The 25076-nt window shown below is 50.3% G+C and overlaps 1 protein-coding gene across 4 annotated transcripts in view; it reads left to right on the top strand.

Annotated features, from left to right (window-relative positions):
- The window catches only part of ASL (argininosuccinate lyase), a 280073-nt gene that overhangs the window by 204246 nt on the left and 50751 nt on the right, over positions 1-25076 (top strand). For all 4 annotated transcript variants that reach the window (XM_069614866.1, XM_069614867.1, XM_069614869.1 and 1 more), the window contains 2 exons: positions 2794-2871; positions 19992-20044. In XM_069614866.1, the coding sequence (XP_069470967.1) occupies positions 2794-2871; positions 19992-20044 (131 nt within the window). The remainder of the gene's footprint in view (positions 1-2793; positions 2872-19991; positions 20045-25076) is intronic.

A 25076-nucleotide genomic window follows, 5' to 3' on the forward strand; every position in this document is an offset into this window, starting at 1 on the left:
ATGGCAGGTAACCATAGAGGACTCTGTAGACAGAAGAATCTTTTGCACTCTCCACACATTTGCCTAGGCAGCAGTGCTGTAAGTCTGTGCACCATTGGCGGACCCAACGGTCCACCCACTACAGGTCGCACCACCACCACCTTTCCATCTCTCCTGGTGGCTGGACCGGTTCCCAACTGACTCACAAGACGCTTCTCGGGCATCCCGTTGCTTTTCATCTGCTTTGGAGACGTGCCTCACTGAAGTCTCCCAAAGCCTAAGTAAAGGCTTTACGGGCTTCAATGTGGGTCCTTCAGTCCCTGGGTACTACTTCTGGACAGTATAACAAGGGGGGTGGTTACCGCCGTTCAAATTTGGACAATTCTCAAATGATAGAATGTTATATTTAAAGGGAACTTGGTTGTTGTTTCAAAGTAGTCACCCTATTCCAAACTTGCAAGAGCTTGAACATGGACTCGCATTTTTCTATGAAACAGAGAACAGATCAAATCATGTCCATTGTTGTGCACCCTTATTCAATCAGGGGACATGTGTTTATTTACATGTAGTTAAAAGAAAATCACAAACATTTTCAGGCAAGACAAACTCATTGTGCAACCTATTGCCATGGTGTATGGATCAAAGAGAAATAGACATTGTTGAACATTAGGATTGTCCTCATTCAAAGCAAAACATAGATTCTGTGTTTGGGAATAGGACCAACATTTCTATTTAGTTAGAAGGATATTCCCTTTACATGAACCTGTCTGCAAGACAATTGGTGGGTTCTTAATGTTTGAACCAACAATGTTGTTTATAAAAAGCATGTATATACACAAATGTGCTACTACTGTGGTCTGCTGGCAGAGCTAGGGTAGTTTATAGTGCAGTCAGTGTTTCTGGAATCAAGGTATAATACAATTGTCCCAAACACAAACAGTACTACTTCTGGACATACAACAGATCCCAGCATACCGGACCTGCACGGGCCTTTGCCAGACGGGTCAGAGAATGACGAACACAGTCCGTCTTTGCTGTTCAGTTTAAATAGGGGAGACGGCCCTAGCGTAATGTCAGTCCAATTGACAGCAACTGATCGAGCCTTGATCCCACTCAACTGTGGCATTTTCAAGCTCTTCTTCGTCCCTGTACCTGTGGCATCAGGATGGTTTGATATTTCACAATAGCACATCGCTTCGGACATGAGCTTATGTGTAGAAGGTTCCGGCATTAACATCAGCCTGTGGGCTTGGGGTTTAATTGGGGTGTGCCTCCCAATCGTGTCCTTATCCCCAGGAGAGGAGTCCCTCTCCGTGAGATCCTCCCGTTTGTTACTAGCCCTAGCGGGACTATTGGTTAGCGGCCTCACCTCCCTAGCCTCATGGAAAGGGGTTCTCCCCTGGGAGAAGTGACGCTATCTGAAGGATTGTCACAGCAGATAATGAATTTTCTGCACATGCTTTAAATATCAGTTTATTGTAGTTTGTGAAAGAACACAGGAGTAGTCAGTCAAGAGGTAAAGAAAGAATGTATACGTAGCAAATTAAAACCCCCAAAAATGTACTGCAGCATCAATTGCGAAGGTCAAATAAAGACACCTTTTTGTGTGTCAAGAAATGACCAATATTATTCGTGAGTGTATATTTCAAAAGGAACATTGTATATATTTTGACCAAATTCTTCTTATCAGACTTTCAGATTGGTGTTGGAGCGTGTTTATTGGGTTTTTATTTGATACGTACACTAACAAACATTTGCTTGTATTTGTGGTATACTATACCAAAAAATGCAAGCGCAAAGAATAGGCCGCTATAAGAAGGGATCAGAGCGAGAATGAGATCAAAGGGATGCATTAATGGGGAGAAAATGGAGGGGACCATAAAGAGGACCGATCAGAGTCTGATCGATAAAGATTGGGAGAAAGCAGACTGTCAGCCATAATGAATAGGAAAAGCGAGCAGAGGGACAGCCATAAAGATGAGAAGAGATCAGAGTGATCTCCATAAATACAAGGAGAGAATACGGAGTGAATCATAAAGACAAGGCAGGATCAGAGGAAGAGCCATAATGACAAGGGAAGATCAAATTGAGAACTTTAAAGGGGAGGGACAAGAAAGTGCACTGTTAAGTGAAGGGGAGATCAGAGGGAGAATCGTCAAGAATTGGAGATATTAGATGAAGAATAATAAAGTTCAAGGGGGGAAAATAGGGAAAGTCTTAAGGAGAATGTATAATGAATATGCATAAAGATAATCGGAGATCAAATTGAGAGCCGAATTAGAACAGAAATGTTGTATGAAGATCCAGAAATAGTTGAGAAGAACATACCAGAAAACTAGAAAGAGTTGGTAAATGTATGAAGCACATACAGAAGGATCAAAAATAAAGAAAATCGTTATCGCATATCCATGTTGTCATGAAAGCCTTGAAGTAAGAGGATCATAAAGCGGTGGAATGAGGAAGGGGAGCACCACAATGAGCAGATTCCTGTGAAAAGTGGCGGTCGAGACAATCTCTCGTGACATATTCCAATCAAAAGATATTTGAAGCCAGGATGAAGAAGCACTCTGCAAAAATAAAATAATATAGGGGGGTCTTCGGAATGTGCTAAGAAATGCAGCCATTTAATCACTACAAATGTTTTCCTTTCAATAAAGGTAGGGTGCAATGCAGTAACGTTTATCCAACTTTTTGTTATTGTATATTTTTAAGCTGTACATATACCAAGATATATTATTTTGTAGTTTGTATTTCATGAGGTACACTTAATAAAAAAAGGCATCTCACCATGCTTCATTCCTTTGTTTTGTATAGCCATGCTGTAGCATTGTCGCGAGATGCGGAGAGGCTGACCGAACTGCAGAGAAGGGTGAATGTTTTGCCATTGGGAAGGTACGTTTTCTGTTTCTTTTCACAGTAGTACGAAAATCATAAGTGAAATGGGAACTAAAAATAGTAGGCGCAACATCCAGTGGGAGCAAATATCCGCTTTTACGTACACTAGGTAAGTTATCTGTCCAATATAATATACACAGTTATTGCTCAAATACATATGTTTTAGAAGCCACTGTACAAGATGAGGCTGTGGGTGTGTGCACTTCCACTGGGAAGTCCACCACTTGCACAATAGTTGAGCCATGGCAAAATATTATTTTTTTAGGGACCATAGCACTGTATGTGCATCATATGCATGCCCCTATACTTTAAGATGGTAAAGGGGAGAAAGGGGAAATAAATGTTTTGCATACTCCATTTCCAAGTACTGTGTATGAACAGTTGGTATTGATTTTTGCTTTTCAATTAAGCAGCATGTATTATTCTGATATTTCTGCCCTATGTAGTATATTACAATAATTTCTTCCAGGGGTTGAATAGGAAGCTATTATTATATATTTTTTTTTAAACAATTTTATTAATTTCAACAAACAATACAAACCAAACAAACAGTGCATACATCAACAGTTCCATTATACATTACTTGCTTCCAAGCACCGCTTCCCTTATCCCTCCCCCCGTTCTGAGCCTATTACTTTCCTCATCTCGTTCCTGCATCTAGTGTTAGGGTCCCCTCATCCATAGGTTCTGCTGGGTCTTGTATGGACCCAAACAATTCCGCAATCAGTAATTTCCAGGCCAACAGGGTCTCTGCCCCCCCCCCACACCGGCTCTGCCCGCTTCTAGCCACACCATGGTTTCTGCTTCTGCCCATTTCTGTAAATCCTTCCACCACACCTCCACTCGCGGTCTATGGCATGTCTTCCACCCCATAGCAATTCTTCTCTTTGCAAGCACATATGCCAGATCCCTCAGTCTGTCTACATGCTTGAGTTTCTGCGATCTTGGGAACCCCCCCAGCAAACAGGCCCACACTGTATCCACTACAATCTTGACCCCCTTCCCCCTTCACCGCTAGTTTCTGCGCCAATTCGCTCCAGACGCGTTCATTAGGAAGCTATTATTATAGTTAATGTTTTTTTAGATACAAGTCTAGTGATGGGGGACTAGAGGGTCCTGTGGATCGGTGCCTGAATGTGTCCTAGCTATATTGCCAGATTTAGTGGGAAATCAAGATGTATCAAAAGGACCCTCAATCCCCTCAGCCCATTAACCATAGTGGCCCCACTTCCCCAATCCAGCCCCCTGCCAAAGAAAGACATATTTGCTCACCTGGGAGAATGAGGATCCTGCTAAGAGCCAGCTGTGGATGTCCAAAAGTATGTCTGTGGAGAATTGTGACACCTGTGGATAACCCCTTTAAGAAGCCCATAATAAAGAGTACTTAGATGGACAAGCAAGACAACCGGGAACCCCCTGAAAACCAGGCTAAGCCAGGGGAGAGGCAACGATCGGGGAGGTGATCCCACCACCTGCATCTTTGAGGATAAACAAGGAGGAAGCAAAGTCTAGCTAGGACCAACCGAGATGCAAGGCTGCAGACTTCCTCAAAGGCAAGCAGAGTTGGTGGAGCTGTAAGCTGGGTGGTGTGGAGCTGTGCAGGCACAAACACCTGCACATGTGCTCTCTCCATTCTCCTTCTCCAGCCCAAAGGAAAATAAGTACATACGTTAATGCAAATATTACAGAGCATACATGTGCTAACCCGACTAGTGCAGAAAAGCCTGTTTCATAGTCCTATTTTTGGCAGATCTGGAAACTGAGATCTAGATAAATAAATTGATTTGAACAGGATCACTGTGCCGAACCTGGCGCATTGGTGCATGTCTAGCTCAATGAATGCTTCAAACAGTTTCTTTATGTGGTCAGGGTTTCATAAACATCTAGAAGCTAATAGGGGAAACTCTGCAACTAAACAAGAACTTCTTAATAAAACTGTGCTAGCACGAGTTAAACTTGATAGTGTTTCCTTAGTGCTCCCAGTGTTCCCCCAGAACATAAAGATCTAAAAACCTATCCTAATCGGAAGTAATATTCGAACGAGACTGCCAACAGAAAAGATATTGGGCCTCATTACGAGGTGGGCGGTAAGGGATTACCTGCACCAGTAAGGGCACCAGTGCCGGTAATCCCTTACCGCCCTACTAAGAGTTCCCTTTGCGGGTCCTTTCTTAACGCCTGTTTTTTTCAGGCGTTAAGGACGGGACCCGCAAAAGTACTCTAGAGATAATAACGGTACCAAAATTTGCAGTACCGTTATTAGCGCCTTCCCCATTCCCATTGAGCCAATGGCTACCTCCAACCTCGTAATGAGGCCCATTAGCTTAAGTAGCCTGAAGGCCACCCTAAGCTAATAGTAGAAAGTTCAAAGAATATATCAGTTTATTGTAGTCTGTGATGTCTGTGAATCGCCCAAACTTCTTCAGTGCATCCTTTTTCAAACACAACCAAAAGAAAGTATTGCTCCTCTAGGGATGGTCAGGTTGCAAGTACTGCCTCTCCGATATCCCTTTCCAGCCTTCGATGTCCTAGATTCTTGCAACCTCTTCTAGTACCCAGGTTATCAAATGCTTTCTGATTCATGCATCCATCACCCTGCTCAAAATCACTTGTGCCCCTCTTCCTGCCCTTGCTTTCTTTAGGTTTTTCAATAGCTCTCTTATAGTCCTTTAACAGTCTGATATGGACATTGTGTCCTGACTGGATCAGGACCATTTCAAAATTCCCAACAGGATTACAAGATGGCGGTAGGTAAGAGGTAGCCGTACCTGCGTTTGCTCCTGAACAATGGCCGTAAATACTACGGTCCACCACCCCGCTGTACCTCGAGCACCCAGCGGGGGAACACTAAGGAGCGGGGTGAGAGGAGGAACGGTGCCCGGCGGAGTCTTTTCCCCGGCCGGAGCAGCCTAGGAAGGAACTTTGCCGCGAGGCCCGGACAGAGGAGGAGGAGGGGCTGAGCGACAAGCGCTGGGCTAAGTGAGCCCCTGGGCGGAGAGCGTCACAGGTGCCGGCTACAGCCGTCATGGGAGTGGAAGAGGGGTTCGCTGGCTGGCGGAGTGGATTCCCCGTTCCGGGGAGACAGTGGGGAGGCGGTCCCTCCCAGTTCAAGAGTGGAGCGGGGAAGGTGGAGCCCCGACGGACGTCCGCTGGGTGCCTGGCTTGGCCACAGGCTTCGAATCTTGGCGCCCGCACGGCAGCGGGACTTAGCGAAGAGGAGTCATTTGTGGAGGGAGAGCTCCAGGGGAGCTGTACCGCTGCCTGCACGCAAGTGCGCAGGGGAGAGTAGAGGCGGAACTTGTTGCCTGCAGATGAAGCATCCCTGCGCTGGACAACGCAGTAAGTGGTGAACGGGCGGAGAGAGTGGGCCCTGCTGCTTCGGTGGCCGTGGGGGCCCAGGTAAAGGGGGTCACCTGGGCCCGGAGGAATCTGGGTCCCGAAAGGAGGCCACATAGCGAATGGTGACTGTCGGCTTTTTTTATTTTTATTTTTTTAGAGGGCGACGCCTGAGGAACTGCCCTTTTGAGTATATGAGGCCCTAACAGCAGCACTCTGGGGCAATAAAGGAGACATAAAGTCAAGGTGTACCCACGTTTCTGCGCAGGCAAGTAGGTGGCGCGAAGTGAGCAGTTTGACCCTCGTGGATGACACGTGTGGGTGTACATCCTTAGTTGGGGGGGGGGAGCATCAATGGGAGGAGTCAAGCGTCACGCAATCGAAATTGCTCTGCGCTGATGGCCACGCGACACAAAGGCAGAAGTGGAAAGACTGCGCAGTGTCTTCAGGACTCTCAAAGCACCCTTCACGCTATGTGGCCTACGCAGGCCTTGGGTGAGGATCCGGTGAGAGGCAACGAGGGGATGGAAGGAAGAGCCACAACAGAGGGCGCACGGGAGCTGACCCAGGTTAATGGACAAGAGTTTTTGGAGGAAATCCAGGTGCTCCATACCAATTTGGCCAAGACATTTCAGGAACAGTTTCAGCTCATGCGGTCAGACCTAAATGAGGCTCTGGAGGAGATTAAGCATGATGTGAGACAACTCGGTGAAAGGACGGATCTTCTAGAAATGGGGCTCCAAGAAGTTGAAAAAGAAACAATGGCAAATAGTGAGGCTCTAGAGCGCCTGGACGCGGCGACCCAGAATCTGGAGATTCAGATGGAGGACATCGATGAACAGGTCTCGGAGGATCAATATAAGAGTGAAGCAGCTACCGGAATCGGTCTCGGACAGGAACCTGAAGCAGGAAATTCAGGGTATCTTTGCGGATATCCTGGGGGAGGGCGACCCAGACTGCATTGAGTTGGACCAAGTTCACAGGGTCGGAAGGCTTTCCAAGGGCTCTGGCTCGAGGCCGAGGGATGTGCTGTCCGCCTTCTCTAGATACGTGCAGAAGGAGGCGGTGCTCCAAGCTGCAAGGAAAAAAGAGCCAATAGTGTTTCAAGGCCAGAAGATAGCTCTATACCAAGACTTGGCCAATGTTACCTTGATAAAGAGAAGGAAGATGGCGCCAGTGTTGAAAGTTTAAAATGAATGCGGAATACGGTACAGGTGGACATTTCCTTTCGGGCTTGTATTCGAGTGGGAAGGTTTTCAAAAAAGGATAACCTCAGCCCAGGAGGAAGCTAACATGTTGGGGATTGATTTGGAGGAGGGTCCCTTGGGTGGAAGGGGGGGGAATTACTGGTAATCGGCCTAGGGAGAGGCCGTGGGAGTGGTCTACAGTGGCAGAGAGGGGCCAAAGGGTCGAAGGTGGATCACCGAGGGAGAGCGATGAGGCCGGTGTAGAGGGTGGAACTGGTGCCTGAAGCAGTAAATGAGTAGGATTACGATACACAAGGGGTGGTGGACCCTAAAGGGTGGTAGAAGAGCTCGGTGAGGAGTGCGACATACTGGGATCAGTAAGGGCGATGTGGCCTGTTGGGGGGGGGGGGAGGAGCAGTGGTGCAGTGGGATGGGCTGGTTGAGGGGTCAGGGGAAGGGAAGGGGGATCTCACCCTAAGTTGGGGATGCAGGGTGGGGGAGGGAGGGAGGGAGGGAGGGAGAGAGGCAGGGAGGGAGGGCTGCCTGGGGAAGGGATTGTAGCATCCAATAGGACATCTTTGTTCTCGCAGATCACGGGTAAGGCGGCGAGCAGTGAAGGGGAAGCACTGGCTCAGAGTATTCTCTGCTGGGGGAGGTTGGAAGTAATTAAGGTGGTGTCGGTGGAGGGGAGGGGGGCCGATGCCGAGGAGCGCACTGTTTACCGGTTTGACTTTTCAAGTGGCTAACACATAATGTTAGGGGATTGAATTCCCCTCTCAAGCGGTCAAAATTGAGCAATTTACTAGATTCCACAGGCCTGATGTGTTGTTGCTTCAGGAAACCCACCTACTGCGGAAGGACCAGCGTCGATTGAGGTTGAAGGGTTTTTCGCAGATTTTATTCACCTCGGGCCCTACAAAAAAAGAGGGAGTGGCATTGGCGTTCCGGAGGGGGATGGATTTCCGTATCACCGACACCCTTTGGGACAAGAATGGGAGATATATCGTTGTTCGGGGAGAGCACAGGGGGTCACCCTATAAAATAGCCTCGTTGTATGCCCGAAACGTGGGCCAGGATCAGTTCCTGCGGGAGGTTCTGGGAACCATACAGGATTTCGCAAGAGGGCAGGTGATTTTGATGGGGGACTTGAACCTGGCATGGGACAGATGTAGAGATCGCTCGCAGCAGGAGGGGGGCAGTGGGGGTGCAGTGGCCTCGTATGGGTTCAAGGAGAGATGGGAGGAAGCAGGCCTATGAGATGTATGGCGAGCACTAAGGGGGGGAGGAGGGATTCACATTCATCTCTGATGTTCATAGATCTCAATCTAGAATCGATTATATCTGGGTGTCTGCGAGTTTGGTTGGGGGGGGTGTACTCAGTAGAGGTCAGCCCTATGGGGATAGCGGACCATAAGGTGGTCCAGATGCAGTTTCGGTTAGAGGGACGCAGAACCGGGGTATGGAACTGGAAATTTCCGGAGGCTCTCCTGAGGGACCGGGTGATGCGGGCAGAGATAGAAAGTAAGATTCGGGGTTACTTCAAGCAAAACAATAGCGTAGACACGAGTCTCGAGACCAGATGGGACGCTTTTAAAGGCACTCTGAGGGGTGAGCTAATCGCCCTACAAGCGGAAAGAAATAGGCAGCTAAAGGGGCTTGAAGCACAGTTGGAAAGTGAAGTGGAGGCCGCCAGGGTACGGTTGGGTAATAACACTTATAGAAAAGTATACAAGGAATATAGGGTAGCCAAGGGCCAATTGAGGATTTTAAGAACTAAAAAGGCAGAGGCTGCTATGCTTAGGGTTAGACAAAAGTTTTACGCGCAAGCCAACAAGGCAGACTCGCTCCTGGCGCGTCTCTTGAGAAGAGATGGGGAACGCAAGGTTATAGTGGCCATGAGGAGGAAAGAAGGGGTCAGACTCACCAGGACAGAAGAGATAAAGGGGAGGCTAGCAGAGTTCTATGAAGAATTATACTCCCCACAATGTCCCTTACCTGGTCCTCCAAGAGAGTTTTTGGGAGCCCTTCCCCTCCCACTACTGTCTAGAGACGAGGAGTTAGAACTAGGCAAGCTATTTCGGAAGATGAAGTGAGGGCGACCATAGTGGCTCTCCCCCGTGGTAAAGCCCCGGGCCCGGATGGCTACCCTGCATCGTTCTATAAACTCTTCTCTCATCTATTGGTTCCTCACTTGACACAATTATTTAACTCGTTCAGGACTCGAGGCAGTATCACCCCCTCAATGGAGGAGGCTAAGATAACACTTATACACAAGGTAGGCAAAGACCTTGAGGAGTGCACATCATATCGTCCCATTGCACTTATAAACACAGAGGCAAAAATGTACACTAAAATATTGGCCAAGAGGTTGGCGAAGTACTTACCTGCATTGATTCATCAGGATCAGTTTGGATTTGTGGCAGGGAGACAGACGGCCGACAACATTAGGCGGGTGGCCCATATAGTAGAGAAGGCATGAAAGATGACCACCCCGGTGATACTTTTAGCGCTTGACACTGAAAAAGCGTTTGATCGGGTGGAGTGGTCGTTTCTGTTTCAGGTCATGGAGAGGATGGGTCTGGGGTCAGAATTTATTAGCATAGTCGAGGCAAATTATAAGAACCCCCGGTCGAGGATCTTGGTTAATGGGGAAACTTCGAATCCAATCAGGCTGCGGCGAGGCACGAAACAGGGTTGTCCCCTGTCCCCCGTGCTCTATGCAATATATTTGGAGCCTCTTCTAGTGGCTATAAAGGAGTCTGATGGGATCAGGGGCGTACCATTTGGGGGAGACCAACACAAAGTGGCAGCATTCGCAGATGAAATGCTGCTCATGTTGACGCAGCCGAAGGAATCCATCAAGGCGAGCATAGCGGTGTTGACCAAATTCGGGGAAGTATCGGGTTTGAGGATTAACTGGCAAAAATCAGAATTGATGAATCTATCCCTGGAGGAGAGGGAGGCTAGGGAGCTAAAGGTGCTTTCCCCGTTCAAATGGAGTCCCGGCGGGATACGATATCTGGGGATTCGGATAACTCCCTCCATGAGTGGGTGGTACGGGGCGAACTACTCCCCTCTGCTAAAGGAGGTTAAGAGGGATCTGAGGCGGTGGAGGGTCACCGGGTCTCAGGGTCTCCTGGCTAGGAAGGAGAGAGGTGGTCAAAATGGTAATTATACCTTGTATACTTTATCTCTTCCAGGCAATCCCGCTGTCTGTCCGGGCAAGCTTCTTTAGAGAACTTGACCTAGTGGTTAAAGGGTTTATTTGGGGAGGTAAAAGGCTGCGCTTATCATGGCGTCTTCTAACAGCTTCCAGGGGACGTGGAGGTCTTGGGGTGCCGGACTTTAGGCGATATCATGAAGCAGCACTCCTCCGGGTGATTAGAGAGTGGTTTGCAGCCGGATATGTACAGCACTGGGTAAGAATGGACAGGGCAGTCGCCCGACACCATCTGGGTGAAATTTTGTGGCTCCCACGGAAATTGCGACCGTCACATGTCTATTTGAGTGACATTACAAAGGGGATGTTGTCCACCTGGGACAGGGTCGTGGAGAAACGAAAGATATCATCGTTTCCATCCCCCTTCACACCCATTTTCAACAATGGGGACTTCACTCCGGGGCTGGAGAAAGGGGCATTCCGGGCCTGGGAGATCGGCGAATGTAAAACACTGAGGGACATGTTCAGCAACTGCAAGATCAAAACCTTCGAAGAATCTAAGCAGGAATTTGGGGTTGGGGAGGAAGAGAGACACAGATACTTTCAAATCAGACACTGGGTGTTGTCGGTAGAGGTGAAGAGGGCTGCCACACGGGACCTGGCACAATTTGAACGTTTCCTCCTGTCCCATGATGGCTATAAGAGTCTGATCTCTGACTTATATAAACTCCTAGAAAGCGCGAGCCCGGTAATTGTGTGGCCATACATGAGAACATGGGAACAGAGGATGGGGGTGGAAATGGAGAGAGGAGACTGGGAAGGATTATGGAAGGCAATCCCTAAAGTGGTCAAGGCAACCCAGTTACAGGAAGCTTGGTATAAGTACATCTTTGGCTGGCATTATAACCCGGCCAGGCTACACGCAATGTACCCAGCTATCTCAGGAGACTGTTGGAGGGGTTGTGGGGAGTGGGGCTCGGCTACTCATGTATTGTGGGATTGCCCACGTATCAGACCCTTCTGGCGCGAAATTGCTGGGGCTCTCTCCCAGACCTTAGGGCTGGAGGACAGTCAAGACTCTAGGGAAATTTAGTTGGGAATGAGGGGGGTGGGAGGTGAAGGGGGTACGAGAGGAAGTTACAAGGCGAAAACTTTATTCATCTTAGTAGTAATAGTAGTAGTAATGGGTTTAATTGCACAAAATTGGAAGAGCCCAACAATCCCCACAGAACAGGACTGGTTAAGGAAAATGTGGGATATCGTTTCATTGGAGTGGGCAACGTACGCAGTGGAGGGGAAGCTGGGGAGTTTTGCTGCTGATTGGGATAAGACATTGGGCTACCTGAGGGGGGAGTTTAGGAAACAATGGTGCCCACAAAGATAAAGCTGTTGGACTTTTTTGGCTGAAGGACAAATGGGGAGTTACCGAGAGCGGTGGACTTTTGCGGTGCTACAACTGGGGGTGGGGGGAGGGAGGGGAGAGGGAAGGACGTGGGAGTTGATGTTACTTTGGAAATTGATTGGTTATATATGTTGAATTCAATAAAAAAGAAATAAAAAAATAAAAAAATTCCCAACAGGTCCCTACTGGACCATGGTTTTAGGATTCACAATATGTCTCTATCATTGACCTCGGGTTTTCAGGCTTTGCCATAAGTCACTTCCCATACGTAGTGTTTCCAATTTACCAGCAGGCCTTTTCCTCGATCTTGGGTTTGTACATTTTCAACAGATATTTTCCCAGGCTTTGTGTTCCAAGCTTCTTGGCAGGTCCTTCCCCTGACCTTGTGTTCCAGGATCAGAGCAGGCTTCTCTCGTAGACCTTGGGTTCCAGAATTCACAGTAGACCTCTCCCATAGGGCTTGGGATACAGGATTCATAGCAGGCCTTTCTCTGTACCCTTGGCTTCTAGCATTGACACCAGGCGCCTCTCATATGCCTCAGGGTACAGGATTCACAGCAGGCCTCTCTCACAAACCTTAGCATTCAAAAAAGGACTCTCTCTAAGGCTTTGGGGTCCAGCATATAGAGTGGGCCTCTTCACAGACTGCTCTTTTCTGCCACAGGCCTGAAACATCCATTATCTTTCCATGGGGGGCCCCTGGTGTAAAACCCCAGGTTTTGGCTCTCCAGTTCCACACGAAAATGAGAAGTGCACTCTTATCCCTCTGATCAGCCTACCTCCATCAATTATTTCCAGGACTCAGCAAATCCCTTCACTCATCCCACAGGCTGCATTCCCTTCAGCCTCCTTCTCTCAAGCAGACTCCCCTAGTAGCAAGGGAACATCTGAAGGCACGGCTGCTTCCTCTGGGGCGAAGACATGGGCTGGGGTTTCCCAGCCCCTTTTTATACCAGGGGACTCTGGTGCAGTTTCTACAATGGTCCCTATTGGTTACTCCCATGCTTCTTTGTCTCCCATCCTAGGATTAGTTATAGTAGTGATCTCATTTAGTTTTACTATCTCTTTCGGGAATGGTTCTTGGTGTTGCGCAATAACTGCATTGATTTGATTCATTGTGACATATTTCAACGGCATGCAGTGCTATCTTAGAAGTCCCTCTGTCATTTCCTGTGGCTGCACAGCTGCAACGTAGTTGCAGCTTGGCATTGCCTCTGGCCATGTAGGACCTTACTTTGAGTCGGGTAAGTAAACTTGTGGGTTCTTCCGAGTACATCTGTTATTCTGTGACTCCCGCGGTTGTACGATTCATCAACTTCTAACTTGAAAAAATATTCAACTTTAACATGTGCGGCACACTATTATCTCTGCCTTTTGGGGCATTTGTAGGTTATCTGAACATTCTATTGGGGAAAGCTTTTACCTTGGCTTATGCCACTATCATGACAAGTGGCTGTTACTGAGGAATGCTGGGACCTGTAATTTAGATTCCTACCGTAGGGCAATAGCCTGCTTGGCAAAGTCTGGGGAAAACTGTGCCTCAAGTGCAGTAAAGGGCCTGTGGTATCCCTCCTCATCCACCTTTGAGGAGGCATATCGGGTAGCAGCCGGCCCAAACCCGTCCCTAGTGAGCCACTATCCCATAGGTGGACATGGGGATTTCAGGGAATTCACCACAATCACAGTTCAAAATGGGAGTCTGGGAATAATTCTGGGTCTTCTGTTTCCACTGTTGACAATACAGCTACAAGATTACCTTTCTCCACAGTAGGTAAAGGAAGGTTGGGGTTTCTATATTTATTCAAGCTTCCCATACTAATATGGCTTTCATCCCTGCTGTGGGGGAGGACATGACCTTTAACAGCCTTCAAGCCAAGGTGGTGAGGGCAGAGGACTGGGGGCCGTTACAGGCATCCCAGCCTTTCCTGTGAAATCAGCATGTAGCTACCACCAGCCCATACCTGGCTCTGTGGGGCAACACACATATGCCCAAAAACACACACTAGGGGTACCAAGGTGTACCCCTACCCATGGGTGCCATCGGGATATCCTATGGGTATTGTTCACCAATACAATAAAAATGAAGAGCTGCACTTCCAGGGGTCCAAACTGGACTCCTGTGCAGAAAACATACAGAAAGCACACACCAGGGAAGTAATTGGATAAGGACGGGGAGGACATATACCTAAATCCCAGCATCACAGTCAGCCATCTAGCCTAGTGATGTTATGAGGAAGTAGTTGTGAAGTCAGGGAGTTCAAAAGAGTCCTGGCTGCAAAGTTAATAATCTTCTTGAGAGGACAGAACACATAGTTGGGGAGGCCAACGAGGATGCTGGTACAGTATTCCAGTTTAGAGAATACAAGAGTGGTTAAGAGACGCTTGGTGGTGTTGAAAGGAAGGAGATTCCTGATTTCTCCTAATGTTTAGGAGGCTGAGACTAGCCGCCATTGCAGTTTTTGAGATGAAGATAGAGAAGGTGTGAGAAGTGTCCCAGATGACACTGAGGGTTCTAGCTGAAGAAGAGTAGGGGAGAGTGTATGGGGGTAACTGGATAGGCAGGGAAAGAGATGAGAGTATTTGGCAGGGAAGAAGAGCACTTCTGTTTTGGCTGAATTTAACATCCGTGAGTGCAAACTCATCCAATATTTAATGACAGAGAGACGGTTTGAAATTTTGGTAGAGTGATCAGTGGAGAGTTCAGGAAAAGAGAAGATCTGGGTGATGTCCGCAAAGAGTTAGCATGAGAATCCAAAAGAGGAGATTAGTGCCCCAAGAGTAGAGGTGTAGAGTGTCAAGAGACAAGGACGCTAGACCGAGCCCTGTGGAACACCAACAGTTAGAGGAGTGAGTTGAGAGGTGGTGTTGCTCCAGGAGACAGAGATTTGGTGAGTTTCTAGGTTAGGATTTGATCCAGGCCAGGGCTCGATAGCAAATCCCAAGAAGAAAGAGATCAGATTGATCGACAGTGTGAAAGGCGGCGGACAAGTCTGAAGGCGTCTCTGCACTGGCAAAGGCCATGTGACAGAGCACAGAGGTGCAATGCCAACAAAACCTGGGGACAGGCTCTGCCCCTTCCACTTCAACCACTCTCACAGATGAGTCCCAGCAAGGCACGCCAGGTGTCAGTCAAAGTGCCTTCTGCACCCAAACACAATGGAGACAAGCCGAGGAGGGAAGAGGCCACAGTTGTAAGGGACTCTAAGACACTGAGTGGCCATGCTGGGGACTTGGTGGTGGGAAGGGCGAGGAGGGGGATAGTGTGCTGGGGAGTTGGTGGAGGGAAGGGCGAGGGGGGCTAGTGTGCTGGAAAGTTGGTGGGGGGAGGGGAGAGGAAGATAGTTGGGGCACTTCATGCCATAAAATCCATTGAACTACATCAATGTTCGACATTCCCGATTGTGTCATTGTCATGTGTATTGATTGAGGTGGTGTCACACAGTCGTGCATGGCTTGTGCCATGTAAAGGTGTCCAAAGAAATTGTCTATCAGTCCCTAGTGTGTCATTCTCCCATCCCTCACGTCATCTCTGCCAATGCATGCATTTGCCTCTGCCACAGGCACTGCATGCTCATACTCTGGGGGTGCCATGTCCACGTCGTGGGCAGGGTGGGGGGGGGGTAGCAGAACATTTCTCTTCAGGCAGATATTGTGCAGCATGGCACACACAAGCACAATTTCGCACATGTTCTCTGGAGCGTACATCGGGGCTCCACCGGTATGTTTGAGGCAGTGGAAACGTGCCTTCAGGAGGCCGAAGTTACGCTTGATGCACACACGGGTCCTGCTGTGAGCATGGTTGTAGGCATTCTCCTGCCTTGTTTGTGGATGTCGCACAGTGGTCATTAGCCAGGGGTGGCCTTGCACAGAATCAGGGAAATGTATGTTCATTACATTCTTTCATTTCATTCTTTTCATGGCATGTGTCTATTGAATGTCCGTGCATGCTGTGTCACTTGTGTCATGCATTGGTTCTGCTTCACATGAACCCTGTTCCCTTGCAGCATATGCTACGTAAGGGGTCCGTCGGTGTCATGTGCTGCTGACATGGTGGCAGTCATATGGCAGTGTATTTCCACCGTGCATGTGGCATTCTGGGTTTCCCATGGGCCCTCCCTGAGCATCTGGTGCCAATGGATGACATTGTGGGCTGGCCACACATGTGTGCATGGCTGTGGTAGTGGCAGGATAGTTATTGTGCAAGGCAATGTGGCCATTTGTCAGCATTGCTTTGGTTAGTTTGCATTGTCGTAGCTGTAGTCATGTTGGTGTTTATAGTTGCTACTGTAATGTGTACATTGCACTCTCCATCCAGGTAATTCCAACATGTGCATGCTCCCTGGCCTGTACTGTGACGTTGGTGGTGGATGTGGTCAAGTATAGAATTTGAAGTCGCTTGGCATGCCATGCTTTGTGTAGTTATTTGCATCCCCCCTTTGGACATGTACTTCGCAGCGCATGCATGCTGACTTTTCTCCTCACTCACTAGAGTCCTCTGTGCCTTCACATTTATCCTGGCAGTGTTCCATACGACCATGGCATCTTGGGTGGAACTAGTGTAGTGGGCACAGCAGTGTGTGATGTACAGGTTGAGGTCGCAGTTCACCTGCACATTCAGGGAGTGGTAGTGCTAGCAGTCACGGTACACTGCCTTGTGGCCATGGGGGGGCCACCAACTCAACATGGGTACAGTCCAGGGCAGTGATCACATTTAACGTTTGGGCAGCGACATAGAACTGTGCCTTCATGGCATTGGCCTGGGCTGCACTGGTAGGCAGAGAGATGCGGCGTTGCACTTGGCGCAGGAGGGCTTCGAGCACCTGGGCCAACACTGCACAGGGTGACCAACTGGCTGTCGGTGAGGGACCAGGGTGAGAGCCTAACCCTGGGGATTGGTGCACACCTTGCGTGGGCTCTTCTCCACCACCCGCCCCTCCTGTCCTCCCTGTGCCCTGGCCTGGTTGTCCTGCCTCTATGCTTCCAGGCTCAGCATGAGCAGCTGCCTGTCCCAGCTCACAGTGGCTAGGGGGAACATGGTTGGGGAATCAGTGTTTGAGGTAGTGGTTGCCTTATGTAGCCCTCTGGGGTGAATTGGGCTCACCTGTGGCTTCATTTCAGGCACCTATGTTCATTTACCTCCAGCTCCAAGCTGGAGGTAACTGCGCCGCGTTTTTGGTGGTATCAGCGTTGGTTTTCGGTGCTAATACCACCGTACATGGACTTGTGATGTGGCTGTGTCTAAGCACTGTGTGGCTGCATGTAATTGTGCCGGCTGTAATGGCCACAGCTGGTTTTACAGTCTGCAGTATTTGTTCCGGCTCATGATCCGGTGGAGAGGTATTGGTGGTGCTAATTCCGTTACCACTACATTTAAAGAGTTACCGCCAGACTTGTGATGAGGCCCATTGTCCTTTATCTAAAACCCCTATTAGACTCAGGACTTGTTTTCAATTCCCCAAAGGTCCACCTGACCGCTCTCTGTGTAACCCATATCTCAAAACAAGGTTTCATGGTGGAAAATTCCTGTCATTAAGGCTTTTATGGAAGGGGTAAAAAGACTGCAGCCCCTATTTCCAACCCAACTCCCGGATAGGATTTGAATTTTGTCCTCACAAGGTTAATGGGACCTCCTTTCAAACCCATGCACAAGGCTAGCCTTAAGGCCTTCACCTATAAGACTGCCTTCCTAGAGGCCTCCACCTCGATAAGGAGAGTTGTGGAACTGCAGGTGCTCTCGGTTCAGGACCCATTTGTAACTATTCACAAAGACAAGGTGGTTTTGCACACACACCCATGTTTTGCGCCCAAATTCATCTCGAAGTTCCTTGTGAATCAATCAATCAAACATCCCACTTTCTATCAAAACCCCACTAACTTTGCAGAACAAAGCCTCCATACGCTAGAAGTCAGGAGAGCAGTGATATACTACCTTAAAAAGACTAAGCCACTGAGAAAGACTAACCAATTCTTCGTCTCTATGGCGGCTGGTAGAGAAGGGGACCCTATCTCTAAATCAGCTATTTCCAAATGGATTGTAAATTGCATCACACTGTGTTACTCTCTGCCAAGAGATCTACCCTTTATGCCTAGAGCTCACTCTACTCGAGGAACAGGGGCTACCATAGCATTTATCGCAAATGTTCCTCTAGATTCCATTTGGAAAGCAGCAACCTGGAGTTCTGTTCATACCTTCACCCAACTCTACTGCTTAAAAACACACTCGAAGTCTGATTCTCAGGTGGGACAAGCAATGCTAAGACATCTCTTTGCTGCTGTGGCTTCACACATCCCACCACCTTCTCCTGGTACTGCTAGCTAGTCTACACACAGCATGTGATTCTAAGTAGATTCACAATCAGCAGAAGATATAAATTACTCACCGTAATCGTATTTCTGATTATTGTATTTGCTTAGATTCACATGCGCCCACCTTTCCTCCCCTCTTGGAGTAGACATTTTACACCATCTTCCTTCTGTACTCCTGCTTCTGTAAGGCTCCCTCACGGCAGAACAAAAACAACCGGTGGGACCTCCACGCTTGAAGGATTTTAGGTACACTAGACATCACGTTAGGAATAGTTTTACAGTCACGCCCATATCGACGTCCCTCTTTCCGTGATTACCACTAGATGTCAGACTATATACACAGCATGTGAATCTAAGCAGATACAATGATCAGAAATATGATTACGGTGGGTGACGTATGTCATATGTAAAAAAAGAAAAAGTATATCATCTTGCTCTCTCTACATTTTAAACATGCCATGCATATAATTATTATTATTATTATTGAATTATATTGAGCTTAATGCCGAACTCCTCCAGGTTCTAAGCGCCATACCAGGTATCGAACTCATGTTGCTCGTCATTGTCTAGTTCCCAGGGCAAGTGCATTGCCCCTGAGCTATCTTCCAGGCCTGCATAAGACAATTCCTGTACTACATGTTAATACTCTATTATGTAAATCTTGTTCTCTGTACATCGTAAAAATCTCATGTAAGTGGTGACCGATATATTTTATTTGTATCGCGCTCATACACACGTGTTTCAGAGCGCGACGAGGCAAGGGAGGACAAAACCATAATCTTACTAGGCCCAGTGACATTGCGAATGCGCAAGTGCAGGGGAGAGTGAAGGGGGAAAGTGTAAAGGAGAGGGTACAGGTGGAAAGTGCTGAGCAAGGGATAAAAACAACTGGTAGTGCAGCCACCAAGGTGGCAAGTGTAAGGCTTAAAGTGGAACAATAATTGTAAAGCAAAGTGACATGCAGAGATGGCAAATGAATACATCTTGCCCAAATGTGTATTCCTACGCCTTCTCTCTGTCTTGCGAATCATTTGTGTTTGTGATGCCACAACTCTTCTTTTAAATTGAACTAGCATAAAGTACCCATACTCTGCACGGGTTCTGTAGACAGACATGATAACATTCATCAATTTTTGAAAATCAATGATCATGTAGTTTGCTGTTCTGAGTTGCTTATCGCTTGATTTGCTTTGCACTCTGAAGTGAACTACACTGAAAATGGGCATGTGCGGGTGGCTGACATACCCTGGAGCAGACGTGGAGGGGAGGCGAGAGTTGGCATGCTGCAGCATACTGGGACCTTCTGTGCACTCTCCCCACCTGTCTCCTCGCCTTGGCTTGGTGCAGTGCATTGCAGTGCAAATATATCAGAAATGATCTGTCCTAGGGCCTTGAAACGTGGTTTTTGAGGAGTTTGGTTCCTTGTGTAGAGACGCTTAAAATTACCTGTGTCTGGTCCTTCTACAACCACATTGATGTTTTGCTGATTTCAGGCAACCGTCTCGAGTGCGAAGGGGATGAAATCCAGGGAAAGGCGTGGGGTGCCAAAAGTGTAATGTAGCCAGTAATGTCCGCAGAGTCCTAACATGTAACTATGCAAAATGTGGTGCAGATTGTTTGAACGGTGTGGAATTGTATAAAGAACAAACAAACAGATTTTCTGCTTTTTATATATTGATAGAGATCATGTTTATAGATTTAATAACAGTTTATCTTCATTTTTTAGTGGTGCCATAGCTGGCAATCCATTGGGCATTGACAGGCAACTTCTTTGTAAAGGTAAGATCAGAAGAACAAAGTGTTTAAGAAGCAGTGCCATTTTATGATTGTAACACTTGAATGGTGGTCCATAAGCCACTTCACATATGACTGGAATGTGTCCTGTTAAGAATATGTTGTGTTCAATATCAACAAAGAGTTGCGGCTGGTCTTCTAAAAAATGTCCAAAGATAATGGAGTACGGGGTAATAGAATTTCTCCAGCATGGGGTCTGGCATGGATTCACATGCTCATGAATATTCCCCGTCGTCAGGCTGGGAATCCTCGGTAAAGAAAAAACCAGTATCAGTTTCGTTTTTGATCTGTCTTTCGTAGTAATAACCAATCACTGGTCTCTGCGTCATACTGACCACAGCCAATGACTGCCCTCTACCTAAGCCCCGCCTCTGGCAGCCATCTTCAGATTTTTACCGCACGTTCATGTGTTGGGATCCTCGTGCTATTGCTCTCGAGCGTTAGTGCTATTTTTTTCACGTTTTTTCTCAAAAACTTCGTTTTTTTCGGTCAAAAGAGCCTCAAGCTCCACCGACTCTCCATCCGATCAACGGGGACCCGTGTCGGATTCGTCTGCGCCCCTCAAGGGTGAAGATTTCGTCGAGCTACGCTTTTGGAGGACTCCAGAAGTTTTCTCGGGCCCGCCCTGGACATGGCCCAGGCGAAGGGAAGCTCGACGCCCGGAAAGCTGTTCAGGGTCTGCCCTGGATGCCAGCTGCAGAACGTCTTTAAGGAGGACGAACACTCCTTTTGTCTTTACTGCTTACATGAGGACAAGACGCACGTGGAGAAGGACTGTGCGTTTTGCGGCAACATGTCGGAGCGGACCATGAAGGACCGCCATCAACATCTCGTCAACTGGCTGGAAGGGAAGAGCCCGTCCGGCGAGAAGAAGAGGAAGAAATCCGAGTGGTCTTCTAAGACCTTTGAGGACGCCCCGGCGACGGGGGTCCAACACAAGGCCAAGCACCGCGAGTCCGCTGGCACCGGGAGCGCCGAACGGTCGGGCTCTACGGGCGCCAGGCAGGGCGCACCCTCCCCGGTACCATCAACCACGAGCCAACGCTCTGGGTCGGGTAAGAGGAAGGCCGAGCACCCGGTGAAGCTCCTGGAGAGGCCCCGGTCGAGCTCGAAGGCCCCATCGGAGGGGGAGCGAGGCAGTGCCCCCCCCTCAAGGATAAGGCGGTGAGCGCACCTAAGGTGGTGAAGGCCTTAATATATCCGGCCAAGGCCTGTATCGAGACTGTCGCGGCGGCCCTGGCTCAGACTGTGGAGGCTACACCAGTGGTGGCGACCTCGGGGCTCAGTCTCCCTGCCACCTCGGAGGGGGCAGGGTGTCGTCGTAGACTCGGCTTCGACCTCGGAGGAAGAGCTGATCGAGGTCTTAAGCCTCGGCGTGGAAGAAGACCGGCCCGTCGGGATGGATCCCGACACGGGTGACGACGACATCGCCGAGGGCGCCGACGGGGCCCCTGATCGCCCGTCGGATTCCCCTCTGCCAGCGCCGCAAGACAACTCGGCGGCCATTTTGTTGGCTATACAGTCCTTATGCACGGAGATAAGGACGAGACTACCGTTGCCAGCGGAGGAACCACTCCCGTCGGGGGACCCAGAACCGGGACCTTCTGGCGTTCCTCCTCCCAAGAAAAGAAGGATTCACCCTCCACCTCCTTTTCAGCCGTTGCGCCCCGTCCAGCCCTCCTCCCCGTCCACGACTCGAGGGGATGATACGGGGACTGACACGGCCGCGACGGGTACGGACGACGAGGTCTACGACGAGGATCTTCCGTCCTCACCTCCCACCAGGGCTTCTCCGCCCGACGAGATTGGATCGTTCCACTCCATGATTGCCAGGGCATCCGATCTTTTCCAACTCTGCCCTGAGGAGAAGAAAAAGGAAGGATTACTTTATCAACGGCGCGAGGCCAAGAGGAAGACGGTCCTCGCTGTGCCTCTACTGGACAACATTTGGGATGAGGGCCTCGCCCTCCTCAAGAACCCTTCCACGACGCCAGCGAGAAGAGACCGGTACGAAAAGAAGTACCGGGTCCCGGACGCGGCCCCGCTGTGCCTCCGGGCGCAGCCTACCCCGGACTCCATCGTCTCTGCGGCGGCCAGGAAGAAAGCGGGGGGTGCGGCCTCCACATCGACTTCCCCGCCGGACGGCGAGGGAAAGAAATTGGACTCTATGGGACGCAGGGTCATCTCGTCTGCAGCGACGACGATTAAGGCGGCCAACGCCTTGGCTATCATGGCCCGCTACGACAGGGAGCTATGGTACAAACTGGCTCCTCTGCTGGACTTCCTACCGGACGACAAGAGGGCGGATGCCCTGGAGATCCTACAGGAAGGTGAGGTGGCGTCGGACCACGCCATCACTATTGCGACGGACATCGCTGATACGGGATTTCGCCAGTTGGGCAACGGCGTGTGCCTTAGGCGGCGTGGATGGCTCAAGGCTACGGACTTCCGTCAAGACGTACAGACCAGAGTCCTGGACATGCCGTTCGATGGGAACAACCTGTTTGGGGAAACAGTGGACGATTCCCTTCAGGCCATTAAAGCGGACACGGAGACGGCCCGGGCCCTTGGGGTTCTGCAACAACGACGGCCGCCCTTTCGGAGCAGCGGAGGCAAGGGCGCCTCCAAAGGTTCCGGCGGCGGTTTCTCCACCTATCGTCAAGCGGCCCGCTCGTCGTCTCAGGAGGCCTATAGGGGACGAGGCATGTCGGGCAGACCCCGCCGTCGTCGCCAAGGAGGTCAAGGTGGCAAAGCCTCGTCGAAACAGGATTGAACCGGCCGTGGGGTCGGGCCCCCACCGAAGCACCCCGGTGGGAGGCCGGCTGGCGAGCTTCGTCAGCGTGTGGGAGTCCATCTCCACCGACCGTTGGGTGTTGGACGCCTTAGCCCGGGGCCACGCGCTCGAATTTCAAAGAAGGTGCCCGCGCGTCCCCCCCGTGGCCAGGAAAGAGCTTCACATCCCGCAGCTTCTCCTGGAGGTAAAGGCGATGCTCAGGAAGGGCGCCATCGAACTCGTCCCAAAGAGACTTCGGGGCTCCGGAGTCTACTCGAGATACTTCCTCGTGAAGAAGAAGACGGGAGGATGGCGCCCCATCCTAGACCTGCGACGTCTGAACAAGTTCATCAAGGATCAGAAGTTCCGGATGGTCACCCTCCAGCACGTCCTGGGTCAGCTGGAGGAAGGAGACTTCCTGTCGTCGTTGGATTTGGAGGATGCCTACTTCCATATTCCCATCCTAAGGGGGCACCGAAAATTTCGCAGGTTTGTGGTCCAAGGGCGTCACTACCAGTTCAAAGCCCTCCCCTTCGGACTACGGTCGGCACCCAGGGTTTTCACCAAGTGCCTTGCACCGGTGGCGGCGCAGCTGCACCGAAGGGGATCCAGGTCTACCCCTACCTGGACGACTGGCTCATCCGAGCCAAGACGAGGGAGCTCGCCGTGGACCACACGGCAAGGACCGTCCAGCTTCTCACGGACCTGGGATTCTCCGTGAACTACGCCAAATCCCACCTGGTACCCGGGCAAGACGCACTGTTTCTGGGAGCGAGGCTCGACACAGTGTCCCTTCTGGCCTCCCCGTCGGAGGAGAGGACCAGGGCCATCCTGGGCAAGGTACAACGGATGTTGGTGGCCGACGCGGCCAAGGTGAGGTCCATCAAGTCCCTCCTCGGAATGATGTCTTCCTGCATCTACCTCATTCCCCTGTGCAGGCTCCGGATGCGCCCGTTGCAAGAGTTCCTGGACGCGCGCTGGATCCAAACGACGGGCAGCTTCGAGGAAAGGATCACACTCGACGAGAGTTTCCGAGGAGCGATCCGGTGGTGGGGCACCCGCGCGCATCTGACGGCGGGCATGGACTTCCAGACCCCAGCCCACCAGGAGACAGTGACCACGGATGCCTCCCTGGAAGGGTGGGGAGCGCACACGATAAATCTGCACGCAAGAGGCCTTTGGCTCCCGACGGAGAAATCACTACATATCAGCGTCCTGGAGCTCCGTGCAGTGTTTTGGGCCCTCAGGTCCTTCCTTCCGTCCCTCAAGGGCAAGGTGGTGAGGATCTTCACCGACAACACCACCACCATGTTTTACATCAGGAAACAGGGCGGAACCAGGTCCCCAGCACTGTCCAAGGAGGCGCAGGACCTGTGGCATTGGGCCGTCGCCCAAAGGATATTTCTGGTGCCGTTTCATCTGGCAGGGATAAAAAACACCATCGCCGACTCACTCAGCAGGGAGCTGCGCTCGTGCCACGAGTGGGAACTACGGCAGGATCTAGTGGATCGCCTCTTCCGACGGTGGGGCACACCCCAGATCGACCTGTTCGCGACAGCGACGAACTCCAAGTGCCGGAGGTTCGCCAGCAGGTTTCCCCAGGCGAGGGGCATGGGCGATGCTTTCTCGTTCCCCTGGGAGGGCCTGTTCCTTTACGCGTTCCCTCCATTGCCACTGCTGATCCGGCTCATCAACCAGCTCAAGAGGTCACGGTGCAGGATGATCCTCGTCGCACCTGCGTGGCCGAGGCAGATATGGTTCCCGGACCTACTGGACTTGTCAGCGTCCCTGTCAATCAAGCTGCCGGTGGACGCGGATCTACTCTCCAGGGAAGGAGGCGCCATCCTCCACCACGACCCGAAATCGCTGAACTTGCAGGCCTGGCTCCTGCAGCGCTAGAGTTTGGAGGATACGACATACCGGCCGACTGCAGAGAGGTTCTTGCAAAGGCCAGGGCGTCCTCGACTCTGAAATGCTACGGACACAAATGGAAGAGGTTCTCTGTCTGGTGCCATGCACAGAAGATTAACCCTCTACGGATTACGGCTCCCCAAGTACTGCCGTACCTGCTGACGCTGGCCAAAGCTGGACTGGCACACGCGTCCATCAAGATTCATCTTGCTGCGATCTCCCGATACACCAGAACCACGGGCGGACGTCCTTGTGGTCTCATCGTCTGGTGAAAGAGTTCATGAAGGGACTGTTCAGATCGTTCCCGCCGGTGAAGGCTCCGGCCCCGGCGTG

The sequence above is a fragment of the Ambystoma mexicanum genome, chromosome 9, assembly GCF_040938575.1.
Source record: "Ambystoma mexicanum isolate Mex_15411 chromosome 9, UKY_AmexF1_1, whole genome shotgun sequence".
NCBI lineage: Eukaryota > Metazoa > Chordata > Amphibia > Caudata > Ambystomatidae > Ambystoma > Ambystoma mexicanum.